General features: G+C 33.4%; 1 protein-coding gene across 2 annotated transcripts in view; it reads right to left on the minus strand.

Annotated features, from left to right (window-relative positions):
• Positions 1-17,034, minus strand: part of LOC143232243 (protein turtle-like) — a 131,610-nt gene that overhangs the window by 42,442 nt on the left and 72,134 nt on the right. For both annotated transcript variants that reach the window (XM_076467405.1, XM_076467406.1), the window contains exons 2-4: positions 7,782-8,117; positions 2,357-2,464; positions 671-874 (exon numbers count right to left, since the gene is read on the minus strand). In XM_076467405.1, coding sequence (XP_076323520.1) covers positions 671-874; positions 2,357-2,464; positions 7,782-8,117 — 648 coding nt within the window. The remainder of the gene's footprint in view (positions 1-670; positions 875-2,356; positions 2,465-7,781; positions 8,118-17,034) is intronic.

Genomic DNA, 17,034 nt, shown 5'->3' on the forward strand with positions numbered 1-17,034 from the left:
ATATATATGATTTTAATGTTCAAAACGGGCAGAGAATTAGACATCAATAGGTGGAAAATAAAACATTGCAGATATTGTGATTTTACCACAAATTTTGGAGCTATTTTTCTATAATGCTTAGCCAGATTTCGACGTTTAAACAGTAACATAAATACATATAGTTGAACAATGTCTTGGATAGCATATAACTTTATTTCATGATACACACCATTTGCTGCAAAAGATGTAAGTTTTAATTATTAATTCCAAACTTCACTTAAAAAGCAAAAATTGGGATGCGATATGAGACGAATAAATAATCGTAAAATTTTGCTTTTATACTTAAGTTATTAAAATTCCCAATACATATAAAACGTTAGATGATTTTTCACTTTGATACTCGGTTCCGGCATGGCCAGGTGGGTTAAGGCGTTCGACGTGTAATCCGAGGGTCGCGGGTTCGAATCCCCTGCGCACCAAATATACTCGCCCTTTCAGCCATGGGGGCTTTATAATGTGACGGTCAACGCCACTATTCGTTGATAAAAGAGTAGCCCAAAAGTTGACGGTGGGTGGTGATGACTAGCTGTTTTCCCTCTAGTCTTACACTGCAAAATTAGGGACGGCTAGCGCAGATAGCCCTCGAGTAGCTTTGCGCGAAATTCAAAAACAAACTAACTTTGATACTCACAGTTTATATCTAATGTTACTGATTTGAAGACGGGTACGCTAAGGTTTGTGTTAGATGCTTGGCACGTGAGCACTGACATTAAGTGGTCCCTGTGTAGCCTTTTGATTAACAGCTCATTTCGTACAATTCCTCCTGGAGTAACACTGTAATCACCGTCTAAAAGTGTTGAATCCTTCCACCACGTGACATTTGGAATGGGATCTCCTTTATGAAACAAGAGAAATTTCATTACTCCCTTGTCAGGTTTAACATTACGTACTTGACATATATTTTCTTTATTAATTAAAAAAAATTGATGATTTTGGAAATTTCACTTAATTATTGTAAAAAATGTACGTGGAATATCTACAGTGTTATATTTTTACATGCTTTTATATATTGCTCAAAAGCATTAAAATATGTTTAGAAACACAAAATTATTATTGAAACTGCATTTTTAATGTCCATAGTGTCGTTTTTTACACTGCTGTATTTATATATATTAATAGAATAAATTATAGAAATATGTGTGAAAGGAAGAAGAAATGGTCTGCAGTGCTCACCCATGTTTATGATATTATTTTAAACTTATATGTAATTTGATATATTAATAAAACAATCGAAAAATATTGTGCAGAAATAAGAAGAGTTAGAAAATAAAACTACAGTAAGTTGTCCAGTTTGAAGTAAGTAATTTTGGGTTAAATAAACTGCTTTTTTACTATAGCAACAAACGCTACAGAATTATGAAGCGTAATTGTAATGCAGGACGGGAAGGATAACTTATAATAATAACTGATTACTGTGGTTTCTTTACTCCTGCTTTCAAATTTTGTTCTCTCTGTAAGTGTAAATACATTAACAAACACATGTAAGCAATTTCCTTTAGAACACATAAAAAGAGTGTCAATTTCGGTTTTCATTAATACTTTAAAGCAAATATGTTTTGTTGTTTATGAAAATGCCGTTGGACCATCAACATGTGTATTTAATCAAACGCTCATAAAGACATAAAGAAAATTTTATTTTAACTTTACTGGGATCTTTTGTCTGTATGTGGTTTATGAAGGCGTGCAATTCTTTAATCTCTTTTTATTTTAGTTTGACTTTCACATTTGAAATATCAAATTTGCACGTATTTGAACATGTCTTCTAAATATTTATTTATTAAAAGAGAAATACATAATTAAATAATTATTGATTATTGACCTTTAAAGCGTTCTCATGAAATAAAAGAACATTACATTTTTAGTCTTTAAAATAAGACGATGTGTTCTCGATAATAACGCACACTAATTTATATATTCAACTGTCTTAAATAAAATTTGCATAATTTATGAATACTTAGGCTTAGAAAGATTTCAGATTGGAGGATTTAATAGTAAATAGGCCTATTGGGTGAAATATACATACGTCCATTGAACACAGAATAGAAAATTATTACGGTAATTGTCAATATCTGTGCGTAAATTCTAATGTCATTTGTGTCATATTTTCTGCCTTTGATGGTTTATTACATAGCTTTAGCAAATTTATGGTAACAAAGAATTCCGTAAGGAGCCTTCCTACAAGTACTCGATTTGTCATTTTTCGGTTTCCGTTACACATACAATGACAATAACATGATTACTACTGTTTCTCTGGATATAGATACACTTTACCATACTGGTAAATGGGAATAAATCACTGTTATCGTGTAACTCATACCTTCAGCTTCACAAGATAAAGCTAACATATCTCCATCATTGAATGGACCAATAAGTCCTTTGACTCGTTTTCCTTGTGCATCTTTAATAACAGCATTCTTGGGAGGCACTGAAAGACATTTTCACAGTAAAATAAGTTTGGCTTTTAAGAATTTCTTTTAATAACGATAATAAAGCAATAGAAGATAGCTTAGGATGACCTACTGCTAAATATCACGTACAACTTATTTCGTAAAAGTTTATAAATTCGTGCATAACATTCCAAATTTGTTGAAAAGTATATGTTTATCCTCTCTAAAAACAAAATAATAGCAATGTACACACAGTTATGTTAGAATGTATTGTTACATCCTTTACCAAATATAAATAAATTATAATATATGTGTACATATATTTTAACATATAAACTAAAAAACATGTATGATACACATTTAAACAACCCAAGTAATTACCAAGCTAATAGCATCTGAAGAGAATATTGTCATATTTCATTTGATGAGTTTCAGAAGGATGTATTGTCAGTTGGTCCAACTGAATTCCCACAAAACGTTTCAAATGTAAAAATCAACAATCGCAGAAAATTCAATACGCCCCACCCCATGAAGAAAACAAAAAAAAAACAGCACACGTCTCATTGGATAAAGTTCTCACAATATTGGTATTCAAGGCAGAGAAAGGGAGTATTAACTATAATATATATACTTCAGAGGAATGGACATCTGACACACTATCAACTTGAAACTTCTTTACTTCTTTCTCAGAAAGGTCTGTTGTAGCATACTAAGATACGATCTTACAATACATAGGACAGTCGGTTTCTGCATTATGTTTATTTACGACGCCAAAAATGTTACAGGTAATTTCTGGGCCAACAAGATCTAGTCTTCGACACAATAACTTAAGATGCAAAGCACCATAATAAACAAATTGCAACTTGTTTTTTCCTTTGACCCCAGCACAAACGAACGAAAAATCCAAAACATCTTTTGATGTAGTTGTCGGAAACTGTTTTTGTGCAAAGTCCACATGGATTGGTCAAAATACAGAAAAATGTTAAGTAGCAATTTGTTTTTACCTTTGAAACATATAAAATCAAAAGTAAGCAAACAATTCTTATGTCTGTCAGATTTGTTATCAAGTATCATCTGGACTGAAGAATTATAAAAGGTCAACGCAATGGACTATCTGTGCTCTGCTCACCAAGGTTATTGAAACCCAGTTTCTTGTATTGTAAGCTTGCAGAAAATCTGCTCTGTCACAAGGAGAGGGCAAATGATAAAGGAGCTGGAGGATAAAACATATGTTTTACTTATTTTTGACATTGAATCCCGAAAAGCAAAACGGAAACTTAATGAAAAAAATGTGTCTGAGCACATTAAACCAAGGCAAATGCTCTCCAACTTTCAAGACAATCGACCCAGAACTAAAACATTAGAGTGAAGCACAGAATACACATGTGTGGAATAAATCATTATTTTTACCTAACCAGTTCTTAAATTCACTGGTTCGATGCATTCTGTTTCGCCTTCTACATGATATGTTAAATGTAAGTGATAATTTCCTTTCGCAAACTATATCACTTTACAAACTTATATTGAATTTTATGGGGCTTATCGAAACATATAAAGCTGTTTTAACACGAAGCTGTATGTTTTAATGACCCAGTTGAAGACTTAATGATCAATTAAGCAAGTCTATTCCCAAACGACGTGTTGTATCTGCTAATTATGAAACGCCCGATAAAAAGAGAAATTACGGATACTGTACTTGAACTAGTTATATATTTCCTATGGTGTCCAAAGAATATTAAAAGAGGTAGCGCTGCTTTTTTTTATTTACATCAAAGGATTTTGATGAGCCAATTAAAAAACACGCGCTTTTATCTTAGAAGTTTAAAATATCAACATCTTACAAAGTCCACCCCTGGGACACCGGTAAGTCTACGGACTTACAACGCTAAAATCAGGGGTTCGATTCTACTTAATAGATACAGCAGATAGCTCAATGTGGCTTTGCTATTAGAAAACAAGCATGAAATACATATCCTACGAGATACGTTAAATTTAAACATTGATTATGGAACGCATTAAAGTTATATTGTTTAGAAGAAGGTTCACGTGCACAGACCAATGCTTACAGATTAAAAGATGTGTTTTTTTCTTTAGCTAAACAAAAAGCTGCACAATGTGCTATCTGTACTCTTGTTGCTGCTGGTATCAAAACCGGATTCTTATCGTTATAAGCTCTCAGATGTACCGCTGGCCCTTCAATGGGCCAGCGGTACGTCTGTGGACTTACATAAACCAGGTATTAATACTGACGGTGAGCCGAGCAGGTATAGCCCAGTTTACAGCTTTGTGCTTGACTAAGACCAAACAAACAAGAAACTCGTCCCAAGTGGGTTTATTTTGTTTTTATTATATTTCTTCAATAGTACTACTGGCGAAAGGCCCGGCATGGCCAGGTGGTTAAGGCACTCGACTCGTAATCCGAGGGTCGTGTGTTCGAAACCCCGTCACACCAAACATGCTCGCCCTTTCAGCCGTGGGGTCCTTATAATGTGATGATCAATCTCACTATTCGTTGGTAAAAGAGAATCCCAAGAGTTGGCCGTGGGTGGTGATGACTAGCTGCCTTCCCTCTTGCCTTACACTACTAAATCAGGGACGGCTAGCGCAGATAGCCCTCGAGTAACTTTGCGCGAAATTCAAAACAAACCACTACCAAAACCAAACTACTAACGAAAATTCCGTGTAAACTTTATCTGACCCCTGGACAATACAAAAGTTAAGCTTTGTATAAAACTTGAATGTGATGTTAATCGATTTTTTGAATTTTATGCTACAGAAACTTATTCAACGCTTGATGGTTTATGACACAAAAGCTCCTCCCATTGTTTCAGAAAATAGAAACAATGATCCAAAATTATTAACCAACAGCAATATAAGTTTTCTAAATGAAATAAACGATTCTAAAAAGGTAAAACAGTAAGCTTCAAAGTTAACATTCTTGATAAAAACTACACATGAAACATACATATAACAAGTTTTTTGTTTTTATTTTCGCGAAGACTACCTGCGCTCGCCGTTCCTAATTAGTAGTGGTAGACAAAAGGGAAGACAGCTAATACATAACCCGCCCCGCCAACTCTTTAACTACTCTTTTACGAGCAAATAGCAGAGATGAATATCACCCCCCCACGGCCGAAAGAAGAGGATTTGAACCCGCATCCCACAGATTTCGAGTCAAGCTCTCTAACCACCCGGCCTTCCCATGCGTATACTTAAGAAAGTGTTTTAAAATCATATTTCACTTGTGGTTTATTCTGAATACTTATCGACTTTTCATTCCAGATCTTTTTGGTAAAGACCAAACATGAAATAATCAAAGCTGTATTTCTAGAAGGTGATTTAAAGGTTTATAAGTGTGTATATCTAAATTATAGATTCAAATTAAACTTGCACCTAACGACCAATGAATTTCAATCCCCCCACTAATTATGTTAATCCAGACTTGTTTTCCAGTAATTCAACGGGTAAGTTTGCAGGCTTACGACGCTAAATAGTGGGTTTCGATGCTCATGATGGCAGAGCACGGACTTGTGTAGGTTTGAACTTAGCAATAGCCATCGAAATAACCAGTTAATCAAAACTTATTGCTCACATTGTCAAAAATATTTTTAACAAGTGGTTGCTTTTCTATGATCAATATATTTAACTCCCATGGCACAGCGACATGCCTGCGGGCTTACATTACTAAAAACCGTGTTTTAATACGATCAGAACTGAAGATACTTTTTAACGACACATCTATCACATTGGAACATACGTTAGTATGTTATAGTGTACTTCAGAAAAATGATATTTAAGATAATATTCGTTTAATTTTTGCCTGTGTTTTTGTTGTTTGTTTCGTTTAAGACAATATTCGTTAATTCATCCCTGCGTTTTTGTCGCTTGTTTTAAGATAATATTCGTTTAATTTGTCCCTGCGTTTTTGTTGCTTGTTTTGTTTAAGATAATATTCGTTTAATTTGTCCCTGCGTTTGTTGTTTGTTTTGTTTAAGATAATATTCGTTTTATTTGTCCCTGTGTTTTTGTTGTTTGTTTTGTTTAAGATAATATTCGTTTTATTTGTTCCGGTGTTTTTGTTGTTTGTTTAGGATCTACCGCACAATCCTATCAACCAAATGAGCAAAAAAACTCTAGAGACCAACTTTCAAAACATTGTAGAAACAGATAGAGAGACTGCAATGACAATCTCAGTTTCATAGTTTTCTGTATAGTCAAATGGAGAATTTATCGATGCTAGTTCTTTTACACGTCTTGCTCCAGGGTACACGTGTGTCAGATGGTTGGGAGAAAGACACTGTAGTTAATCTGGAAGAAAACAGTGTATAAAAAAGTGAACACAATGTTGATCAAATTCACGAATAGTCAGAGGAAGAAAGTGACTCCTCATTCTGAAAATGAGACATCACCGCATCGTAAAACTGCTGGTGACACGGTTTCGATTCCACTAATAATGTGTTGTTCATTAAACTACTTCACCGAGTACCGAGGAGACCTTTATTGCCATTCAACAAAATACTTTGAGACTGGAATGCATTTGCACTTCAACTGTTACGCACATTTTATATATTATCCTGTGTTGGTTCTTACACAATATTTTGAAAAAAAAAACTCTCTTTAATGTTAGAGATTCTTGACCGAAAAAAAAACACGTAAATACGAAATATGTTTTATTAACATTTATAGTTAGATTTTTAAGCAAAACGCTAAAATAGGAATGATACCAATGCATGACTGCTACTATACTAATAATATTAACTTCTGATACGGAATTCGCTTACACGCTTCATAAAGCAGCGTAATATTTGCATACGATATAACTATACATCTCGTCTTTAATATTTCTGTTTTAGTTTCAAAAATAAAAAGATTTGTACTAAAACTGAGAGTCAATGAAAAACAACGAATAATCTTATGTAGTACAGTATATTTTTACAATGTTAATCATACAAGCAGTACACTTATGTTTCTATTTTTGTCATTATAGTATTAAAGTGGCAGTAATTAACTATGACTTATTTTTTAGCGAGTCTGAAATGAAAACAAAATGTTGACAATAGTTTCAAAGATATCTGGAACAATATGTATTACCAATAACTCTCACGTGAGCTTTCTATTGACGATAGGTTTAAAGATATGTGGAACAATATGTATTACCAATAACTCTCACGTGAGCTTTTTGTTGACAATAGTTTTAAAGATGTGTGAAACAATATGTATTACCAATAACTCTCACGTGAGCTTTTTGTTGACAATAGTTTTAAAGATGTGTGGAACAATATGTATTACCAATAACTCTCACGTGAGCTTTTTGTTGACAATAGTTTTAAAGATATGTGGAACAATATGTATTACCAATAACTCTCACGTCAGCTCTCCATTTCTCCGTTCTAGCGCGTCGGTAATCTACTCGGCACTCGTATACTCCTTCGTCCTTTTTCTTGACCGGTGCAATCTTTAGTAGCGGTGGTCTTGAGGTCAGATCGAAGTAAGCACGTGTTCCTAGAATGTCGTCCGTGAAATGAAAGGCTTTGTAGATAGAACCATTTCGAGCGTCTAGACTGTAGATCGGTATGCCAGAGTTCCCCCGGAACCACAGAACTAAGGAAATCGCATAGTCTCCGGCTGGGAAGGTCACATTACAGGGCAGAGAAACTGATCGATCTTCAACCGCTGTCATATTTACAACCACTGAAACCGAAACAAAAAGTGTTAAGGCACTTCATAAATACTGATTTCAATACGTATCATAAATATATAACAAAAAGTGCGAATTCTTGTTATTAAAGGCATATATACTCACGGGTAAAAACATTGTTTAATTGTGAAATAATGGCAGAAATAGGTATATATATATATAAACAACACAAATCTTTGAATGTTGATACAATCAAGAAATGTTTACAAATTAAGGTCTCAAATATTATATACTGCTCTACTTCAATGTGTAGATAGTTCTCTACGGGCGTGTTACTCAGATTGCCACTGATATTACAGAATCATTATTCCCTACGGTAAACATAGAGCAACAAAAATTTTCTTCGTCATGATATAAGGTAATGTGTTAATCAATAATTATCACCACGTCCTCTGAACAAGTCCAAGGAGTTTGTTAACACATCATTTTATGTTGCTTTTTATCCCTCTTTTAGAAAAGACAGAAGGATAGATAGAAAAGATAATTTTCATTATTTTGTTTTCTACAGAAAGGACATTAATCTGATACTTGAAGCCAACTACTGACATGTTTTCTTGGATTATTATTAGTGCGTTTGGTAAAATAAAAACGTGATCATTATGAAGATCATTAATTGTCACTTGACTGCAAATTAAATGAACAAAAACAACCCGATTTATGCTGGCTTATTAAAATGACTGTCATTTTAAATATAGTCACCGAGTTAAGGTAAAATAGTTTGATGGACCTGAAACAGATACTTTAAAAATAATGAGTTGTACAAAGACAGGGAAAGTTTTTCATAGGTCTGGTGACTAAGACTCTCGACTTGTAATTTGAGGATCGTGGGTTCGAGTCCCTGTTACCGATCATTTGCATGCACCCTTTCAGCCGTGGGGGCGTTAGCATCTGATTGCCAATCCCACTATTCGCTGACAAAAGAGTATTCCTGGAGTTTGCGGTGGACGGTGTTGATCTATCTCTAAATTGTCTAATCTATTACTGTTAAATTAGGGACGGTAAGAGCAGATAGATCTTGTGCAGCTTTGCGTGACATTCAAGCTAGTAAAATCTGCTTGAAACTATATCAGAATTTGTTTTGTAGTAAATTCTGTTGTTTTTCGAATTAAAACAGTTCCATTCTGTGTCTTTTAATCAAAAGAGTATTATGGAAATTAGCTAAAACCAAATAGTTCTCAAAGTCTGTAACAAATCGATAGGAATCAGCCAAAGTATTGTTCTAAGGAATTTACCCATCATTGCATTATTCGTGTCACGAGAGATTCACTAATAGAGCACAATTCATGTATATATAAAGAAAAGTTGTACGTTTGTCTGCCAGATTCACAACTTTTTGAGAGAAACTGGGAAAACTAATTTTGATTTAATTTCATAAAGGAATTCAAGTTGTTCTCTTAAAGATCTGGTGTGAATCAATAAAAAATATAACTAACACTTTCAGTTTGACAACCACCTAAGTTTCTTGCCTTTATGTTACACATGAAGACTCAATTAGTCAAGGAAGTCGATATCAAAATATAAAAAATGTACGACGCTGTCATCTTAAACACTGTGTGACACTTTCTGTTGCAAACAATATAGCCCTCTGGTGGTAAAGAAGTAAGTTTATGAACACACAATTATAAAATGTGGGGGTAGATTAACAGCGGTGGACTTAGCCTTATGTGGCTTTGCTCTAAAAGAAACAAATGAATACTGATACAAAAAAAAATGAAAATTATCATTATACTAACAGAATTCTTGTCCAAGGAACCTGTTAAACCTAGGCTAACTTCAGCTTCCTTACAATACGATCCAACGAGGAATGATTTGAAGGTAAACAGATGTAGTTCTAATTACATACAAACATATAACGGTAAGAAAACAATTGATGAGGTCAACTGATAAGTCGAAAAATATTTTTCTTTAAAAAAAGATTCGGACGCTTCAGAATACATTTCTTCCACCTCCAGATTTAAAATAATTTTAGCAAAATTAGTTTCATCTTGACTTTTTCTAAAAATGATACACTTTAGATTCTGCACACGATAAAATATTTTTAAATGAAACTATTCGAAACATCTTAGTTAGCATTAAACTAAGAGCTATGTTACAGAATACCAGAAAAATAACAGCAAAGGAAGCCAAATTAAAACACATCGTTAAAACAGAAATCCTGTAGAATTTCAACGTGTTTAGATCTTCATAAATTCAATATTCCTGGTAGTCTCTACCACGTGACACGTTCATGTTTTTCTTCTGTTAGAATTATATATCAGATACAGGGCAAGCTATAGAGCAGTTTTTTCAATCGGATTTGAAAGACGACCTCCTGCGTGTGGGCTTTGGCCATCGTGACACCATATTTTTACGAGGATGAAAATACAGTACGTCATAATTCATAATAAAGGTGAAAGGTGATATGTGCACCAGTCAGACATTTCAAAGACTAAAAAAAATTGTTGACCCAGCACAGACAGCATGTGAACCCCTACAATCCTGCTTGAAAAACACTCCCGTAGAGGGAATGATGTCTTATAACCCTATTGAACAAACACAGCCACCGATAAGCAAGATATGAGGAAAATAATGCGAAAGTTAAAGAGTTTAAATACCATATTAATCTGGAGAAACTGAAAGTTAGGTCGTAATATGTTCAATAATATAGACTTATTTGAATAAAACTCGGCAGTGGATTTCACATTTCAGTCCGTAAATAAACTTTCTTACTCGAGATATTTATAATACTTATATTTGTAATACTTTTGTCACAGTCTTTAGTGCTATTATGTGAGTATTTTTGTTCTCCGATAATATAAAAATATTTCCTAAAATATCCAATATTACATGACAATAAAAATTATGTTAAATTATATGTAATTAAATTTGATTTTTTAAAATTCAAATACAATGGCATATTGCCTCCCAGTGGCACAGCGGCATGTCTGCAGATTCACAACGCTAGAAACAGATTTTTGATACGCATGATAGGCAGAGCATAGATAGATAGCTTATTATGCAGATTTTTGCTTAAATTACAAACAATGATATGGCTAATTCTCTACGTTACCTTAGTGCTAGTTTGTGTACCTCGGTCCAAATTACTTTAAGAGTAAATCTCATTTTGAAAAATATGTTTACATTTTATTTCTAAGTGATAAATGGAGGGTTCCTCACTATGAAAACATTTTACTTTATAAATTTATTAGGACAATGGTATCTGTAAAAATAGGACAATCTTTCTCTAAAAGGCAGAGACTAAAGATAAATCGGTGAAAAATAAATTTCTAAATAACGACCTTCAGAAACTGCTTGTGGTCAGAACTAACGTCATAAGCAATTACTTTATTAATAATAAAAATGTTTCTGTGTTGTGTATTATGACGAACTGAGAGCAAGATGAAAGCTCATTTGAGCTTTATATATATAGCTGTTAAATACTAACCTTGCACACTTTTAAACACACGAAATAATTTTGTAGTATCATATGTCAAGATAAATAGTTGGATTTTATAACATAGCATATTTTGTAGCTCCTTCCATCCCCGCTGTAAAATACATCACAGAGTCTGCACTTTAACGTAGCAACGTGCACAGATGAATTCTAAGTCTAGGTACTGTATGGAGTGTGGGCAGTTGCTTTGACAAGTTGCTAGTATCGTAGTGTAAAGATATAGCAAAACATATTGAACAAGCATTTTTCTTATTCGAAAATTTATAAACCTCATACATATATATATATACGTGTGTGTGTCTGTACATACTATCTGTTATTGGTTTAATAGGAGCATTTATCCCTTTCCATTCGGGACAAAGAGTGCTTTCTGAGAATGTTAAGCGTACATAAGAGGCTTAAACGTTGTGTGGTTAACATGAAAGTGGAATACCAAGCTGTGGAAGCATTCACTAATAGCATTCATGAACTTACAATAACACTTAATTTAGACTAAAACTGTTAATTAAGTTGTCTTAATTATTCACATTTATAACGCTTGTGCATCTAAGGAACGTTTACACTTTCTAGTAGATATAGTCGGTGGTCAAAGGCCGAAAATCACATACGGTATTCTTTAATTTACCGATGATTCAGGCAGTGTATTTATGACAAAACAAAGACACCAACAAACTTACAAAGAGAGTTACTGAAAGGGTTTCAATAGAGATGTCTTCCGTTCAATACGTTTTAGAAAAATAACGACTAGAAATAAAATATGATATATGATTTAACATGAGATTAATATTTTATTTTTGTTTATACTATTTCTATTATCATGCCAATGTTATACATCAAAGGATGTATGGTAATTAATGTATGATCCGTTACTTACTGAATAAAACGTGAGAAAAATATTTGTTAAAACGTAAGTGTTGTGAGATACTTAATCATATATTTCATAATGTCAGTAATTAATGATAAGTACCACAAATCGGACTCCAAAATAGTAACAGGTCTTGGTATGAAACTTTGATATGTTGGTGCTTACTTAAGCCTTGTAGAGTTTACTTCGAAAAGGATGAATTTCACAAATCTCATATTTTCTTCGTTTGGTTTGGTTTGGATTTCGCGCAAAGCTACACGAGGGCTATCTGCGCTAGCCGTCCCTAATTTAGCAGGTAAGACTAGAGGAAAGGCAGCTAGTCCTCACCACCCACCGCCAACTATTGGGCTACTCTTTTACCAACAAATAATAGGATTGACAGTCACATCATAACGCCCTCACAGCTGAAAGAGAGAGCATGTTTGGTGCGACGTTTTCTTCGTAAAAATGCAAGTGTTCTAAAAATGTATATTTTATTTCAGTTTGCTCGAAAATTATTTTCAACTGAAAATATATTCCGTGTTTTACTTGTTACAACATTTTACAGACATGTCACTTTCTAACATAAAACCTGTGACATATTTTGAAACTTGATTTATCAAATTAAAAACACAGTTGAGTAATATACGTTAAAATATTTCTGATCTGGTACTGCTAAAAGTGTACTGTTGTAACGTGCCTAAAACAACTATTTAACTTTCTATATTGTTCTTAATGCAATCAGCAAGGCTTGGTTATATTGTACATGACATGTATCAGTGATTCTCTTATGAATAACAAAGTTAGATATTTCTATAATAATAATGAGGAGAATAAATGCGATAAAACAACACTAAGTGAATGTCAAACACACAGAGTGATAAATAAAGATGTATATGAAAATCTACATAGAAAAGTTACGAATACATACTTTTACTGAAAAGATTATAACATTATTCTTTTTACGTGAAGATGACACAACGAAGAAGGAATTTCACATATATATATATTTATATATAGATATAAATTTAAATGCGTTAAAAATATGTGTATTTCCTGCAATTAGGGAGTGGTACCTATTCTGACTTTTCGCCCTCTATTTTGTTGTTAATTCACTTCTCAAATTATCTAAAAAAAGCAACACACTTTTCCAAAAAAATCATTTTTACTCGATTCTTTTGTGGAATATCACGTGCAATATTTTCTTTATTTAATTAAGTAACTAATTTTGTATATTTTCAATCGTTATAGCAAAATACCAAACTCACCAAAAATAATACCTTATTTATTTCTAAGCACAGAACTGCACGATAAACTATCAGATACCCGTAGATATTGAACACAGAATTTAGTGATCCAAGCCCTGAAGCTTATAGTGATGAGAAACACACTTCAACTAAAAACGACTGCTAGGGGTATTGCCCCTTCCCTTTAGTCCAGCGGTTAGTCTACGGATTTACAACGCTAAAATGGAAGGTTTGTTTCCCCTCGGTAGGCTCAGAAGATAGCTCTATGTGGCTTTGCTCTAAGAAAAACACAAACACACACACGCTAGGGTTATTAAAACTTTTATTAAAATACACTAGAGAACAACGTTTCTACCTTCTCGGGTCGTCTTCAGGTTAACAAAGAGTCTTTGCAGCTGATCGTTGCCGGTCACATGTCTTAGAGACAAGTGTGTAAACGGGCACGAGAAGAGAAAAGGACCTAAAATCTGATATTTCCAGTCACTAAAGTGTTTGTTCTACCTCATCGATACTGCTGAGATCTGGATTGAACGAAACGCGTCATTAACAATTGATATGGCGAACAAAGTGTGGTTGGAATACTATTATTATATACGTTCTTAATTCTTGAGAAAAGACTAGAGAATGCAGGCTAAAATGCGTAATAGACCTAATGTTAATGTCATAAAACAAATGTAATTAGGATTGATGTATTACTCACTTGTCCTGATGCTCTTGTTTTAAATATTTAGCACGCGTAACGAAATATACAGTACGTTTTTAGAGTTTAAATAAAATGTGACTTTCTACGATATTGCAAATAACTACTGTTAGCGCAAAGCTAATAGACTTTCTTAACCAATTGGGGAGCAACAGAATATGTATTTATCAAGTAAGCGGGAAACAGTTTATGTTACAACAGTATTGACATGTGTATCATTTTAATAGTTTTATTGGACAACCCATGCGATTTCAGGAGATTTGAAGACATTCAAATGTCCAGAATAAGAAATTTCAAACAAGACTACATATTTGTATTTTATTGGCCAACTTTCACGATGGTAACTTTAAGCTATATATATGTTTAACTCACCCGTACGGGTTCCTTAAAACTAATTCATGTGCTTCAAAAGTTTGTTTCATGTCAGCACTACTTAGGAATACTTTTTAAAGTTCATTGACGGAGTGTGAAGTGATACTTTCACTGACGTTATACCACTAAATTATTGTGAAGTGAAATTATCACTAGTGTTTTAGCACTTAATTATTGTGAAGTGATACTACTACCAGTATTTTGCTACTAACGAAGTAAAACGACATTGAAACCAATATCTTAATGTCTTCTTCAACTCAACAACTGTTGGATAATTCATAGTGCTGTAACGCCCAAGTCTAATTAGTTAATGTATCCCATATCTTCTGTACATATTGACACCTACATGTTGAATGAAGTTTTCATTTTTATCCATGTCAGGCATAATGAGTTTTCATAGTTTGAGAAGCAGTATAGTTCATTGTTTATCTCAGGTTATAGGTTACGAATTAGAAGTGCTTCTTTTTTTCTGAGTGCCCATTCATCTTTCTGTGAGTCTATTATTCTGAAGTGTCCACTGTTCGGTTTTAAGTTATAATCTTTATTTAGGTGATTGTATATGTTAGAATTATATTATATTAGCAAGGTAACTAAGATTCGAGTTGTTGACCCAATACAGACTTGTCTGGAGCAAGGACTCAAACATTTATACACAACAAGCGATTTTCTGAAGGAAGCAGTTTGTCTTTAAACAGGAAAATATTATGTATCGGTTGGTCGGTTTAAAGAATACTGTTAGGTTGACTTATAGATAAACTGATTGAAGTAAAATGAGCTATTATGATTCGTCGGTGTATATTTTGATATTACATATTTGTTTATTTTATAGTTTTAACAAATTTGTTCCTATATTTCAATTCTAATGTATATTTCTTTAAAAGGCTGTTTGAATGCTTATAAATAATGTTTAAATGTTATACATATACCATTGGAATAAAGTGGTGAAAATGAAGTTATAATTTTTCGCACGCTGAAAACGTGATACTCATATAAGCAAAACCACCATCTGTTTATCACGAGAAATTGTGAAACTTATGAGTGTAATATATATCATAGAAGATTAACACAGCACAGACACCTCGCTTAAAATTCTGAAGCAAATTTTATCTAACTATAATTTCAATTTTTAAATTTTTTACATCTTATTTTTGCTTTTCTTTACATTAACTATAAGAAGAAGGGACAAAGGGACAGAGTACGTCCCTTTAAAAATGAGACTTTAAAAATGCTCTCTTACTGCAATTCAGTCACTCAGTACTTTTTTTCCGATATTAATGCGTAACTCGATTTTTTTTTCAGTCAAAGAAATGGAATGAGAGACGTACAGAGTTATAGTCCTGCACAATGATAATAGTCCACGGCAGGACGTTGAACATAAGAAATCCATTCTAAATTTTAACATAAATACTATTATCTAAGCTACAAAAAGTGCTTTATCTTTTCAAAATTAAAAAAAATGGTTGAAAGATTAGTTTTCGTAAATTTGTATGTGATAACGAAAATAGAATAGTAGGTAGAACATGTTGAGATAAACGTTGTTTGTTTGTTTGAATTTCGCGCAAAGCTACTCTAGAACTATCTGCGCTAGCCGTCCCTAATTTAGTAGTGTAAGACTAGAGGGAAGGCAGCTAGTCCTCACCACCCACCGCCAACTGTTGGACTACTCTTTGACCAACGAATAGTGAGATTGACCATCACATTATAACGCCAACATGGCAGGGAGGGCAAGCATGTTTGGTGCAACCGGGATGCGAACCCGCAACCCTCGGATTACGAGTAGAACGCCTTAACACGCTTGGCTATGTCAGGCCACTAAACGTTGTTCCATTTCATGTATGGCTGAAGTAGTAAATGTTATAGAGAATACATTTTTTGGATACTTATGAATTTAAAAACACATATCTTACATAGCAAACATATAAAGAAACATGAAACATAGCTTATCACGCATTAATAAATGCATAAGAATTAAGGGAAAATTTACTAAATTTAAACTACTAGCTCAGCAATATTTTATATATATATTACCCTTGTATCTCACTGTTATACTGCTGCATACCATATGTTCCCGACATCAGCGAAGAATTAACCAACATTTGGAAACAGCAAACACCAAATTTATGCAAAACCAGATACAAAACTAAAGTCCACACTATGTAAAAACTACACTGACAAACATAAAGCCAACATAATTTATAAAATAGAATGCAAAAACTGCCACGACTTCTATATTGGAGAAACAAGCAGATAATGAAAAGTAGATTCAAAAAACAAAAACCAACCCACCTTCACATGTTTTCGAACATTACAAATC

This window comes from Tachypleus tridentatus, chromosome 11 (genome assembly GCF_004210375.1).
Source record: "Tachypleus tridentatus isolate NWPU-2018 chromosome 11, ASM421037v1, whole genome shotgun sequence".
In the NCBI taxonomy this organism is placed as follows: domain Eukaryota; kingdom Metazoa; phylum Arthropoda; class Merostomata; order Xiphosura; family Limulidae; genus Tachypleus; species Tachypleus tridentatus.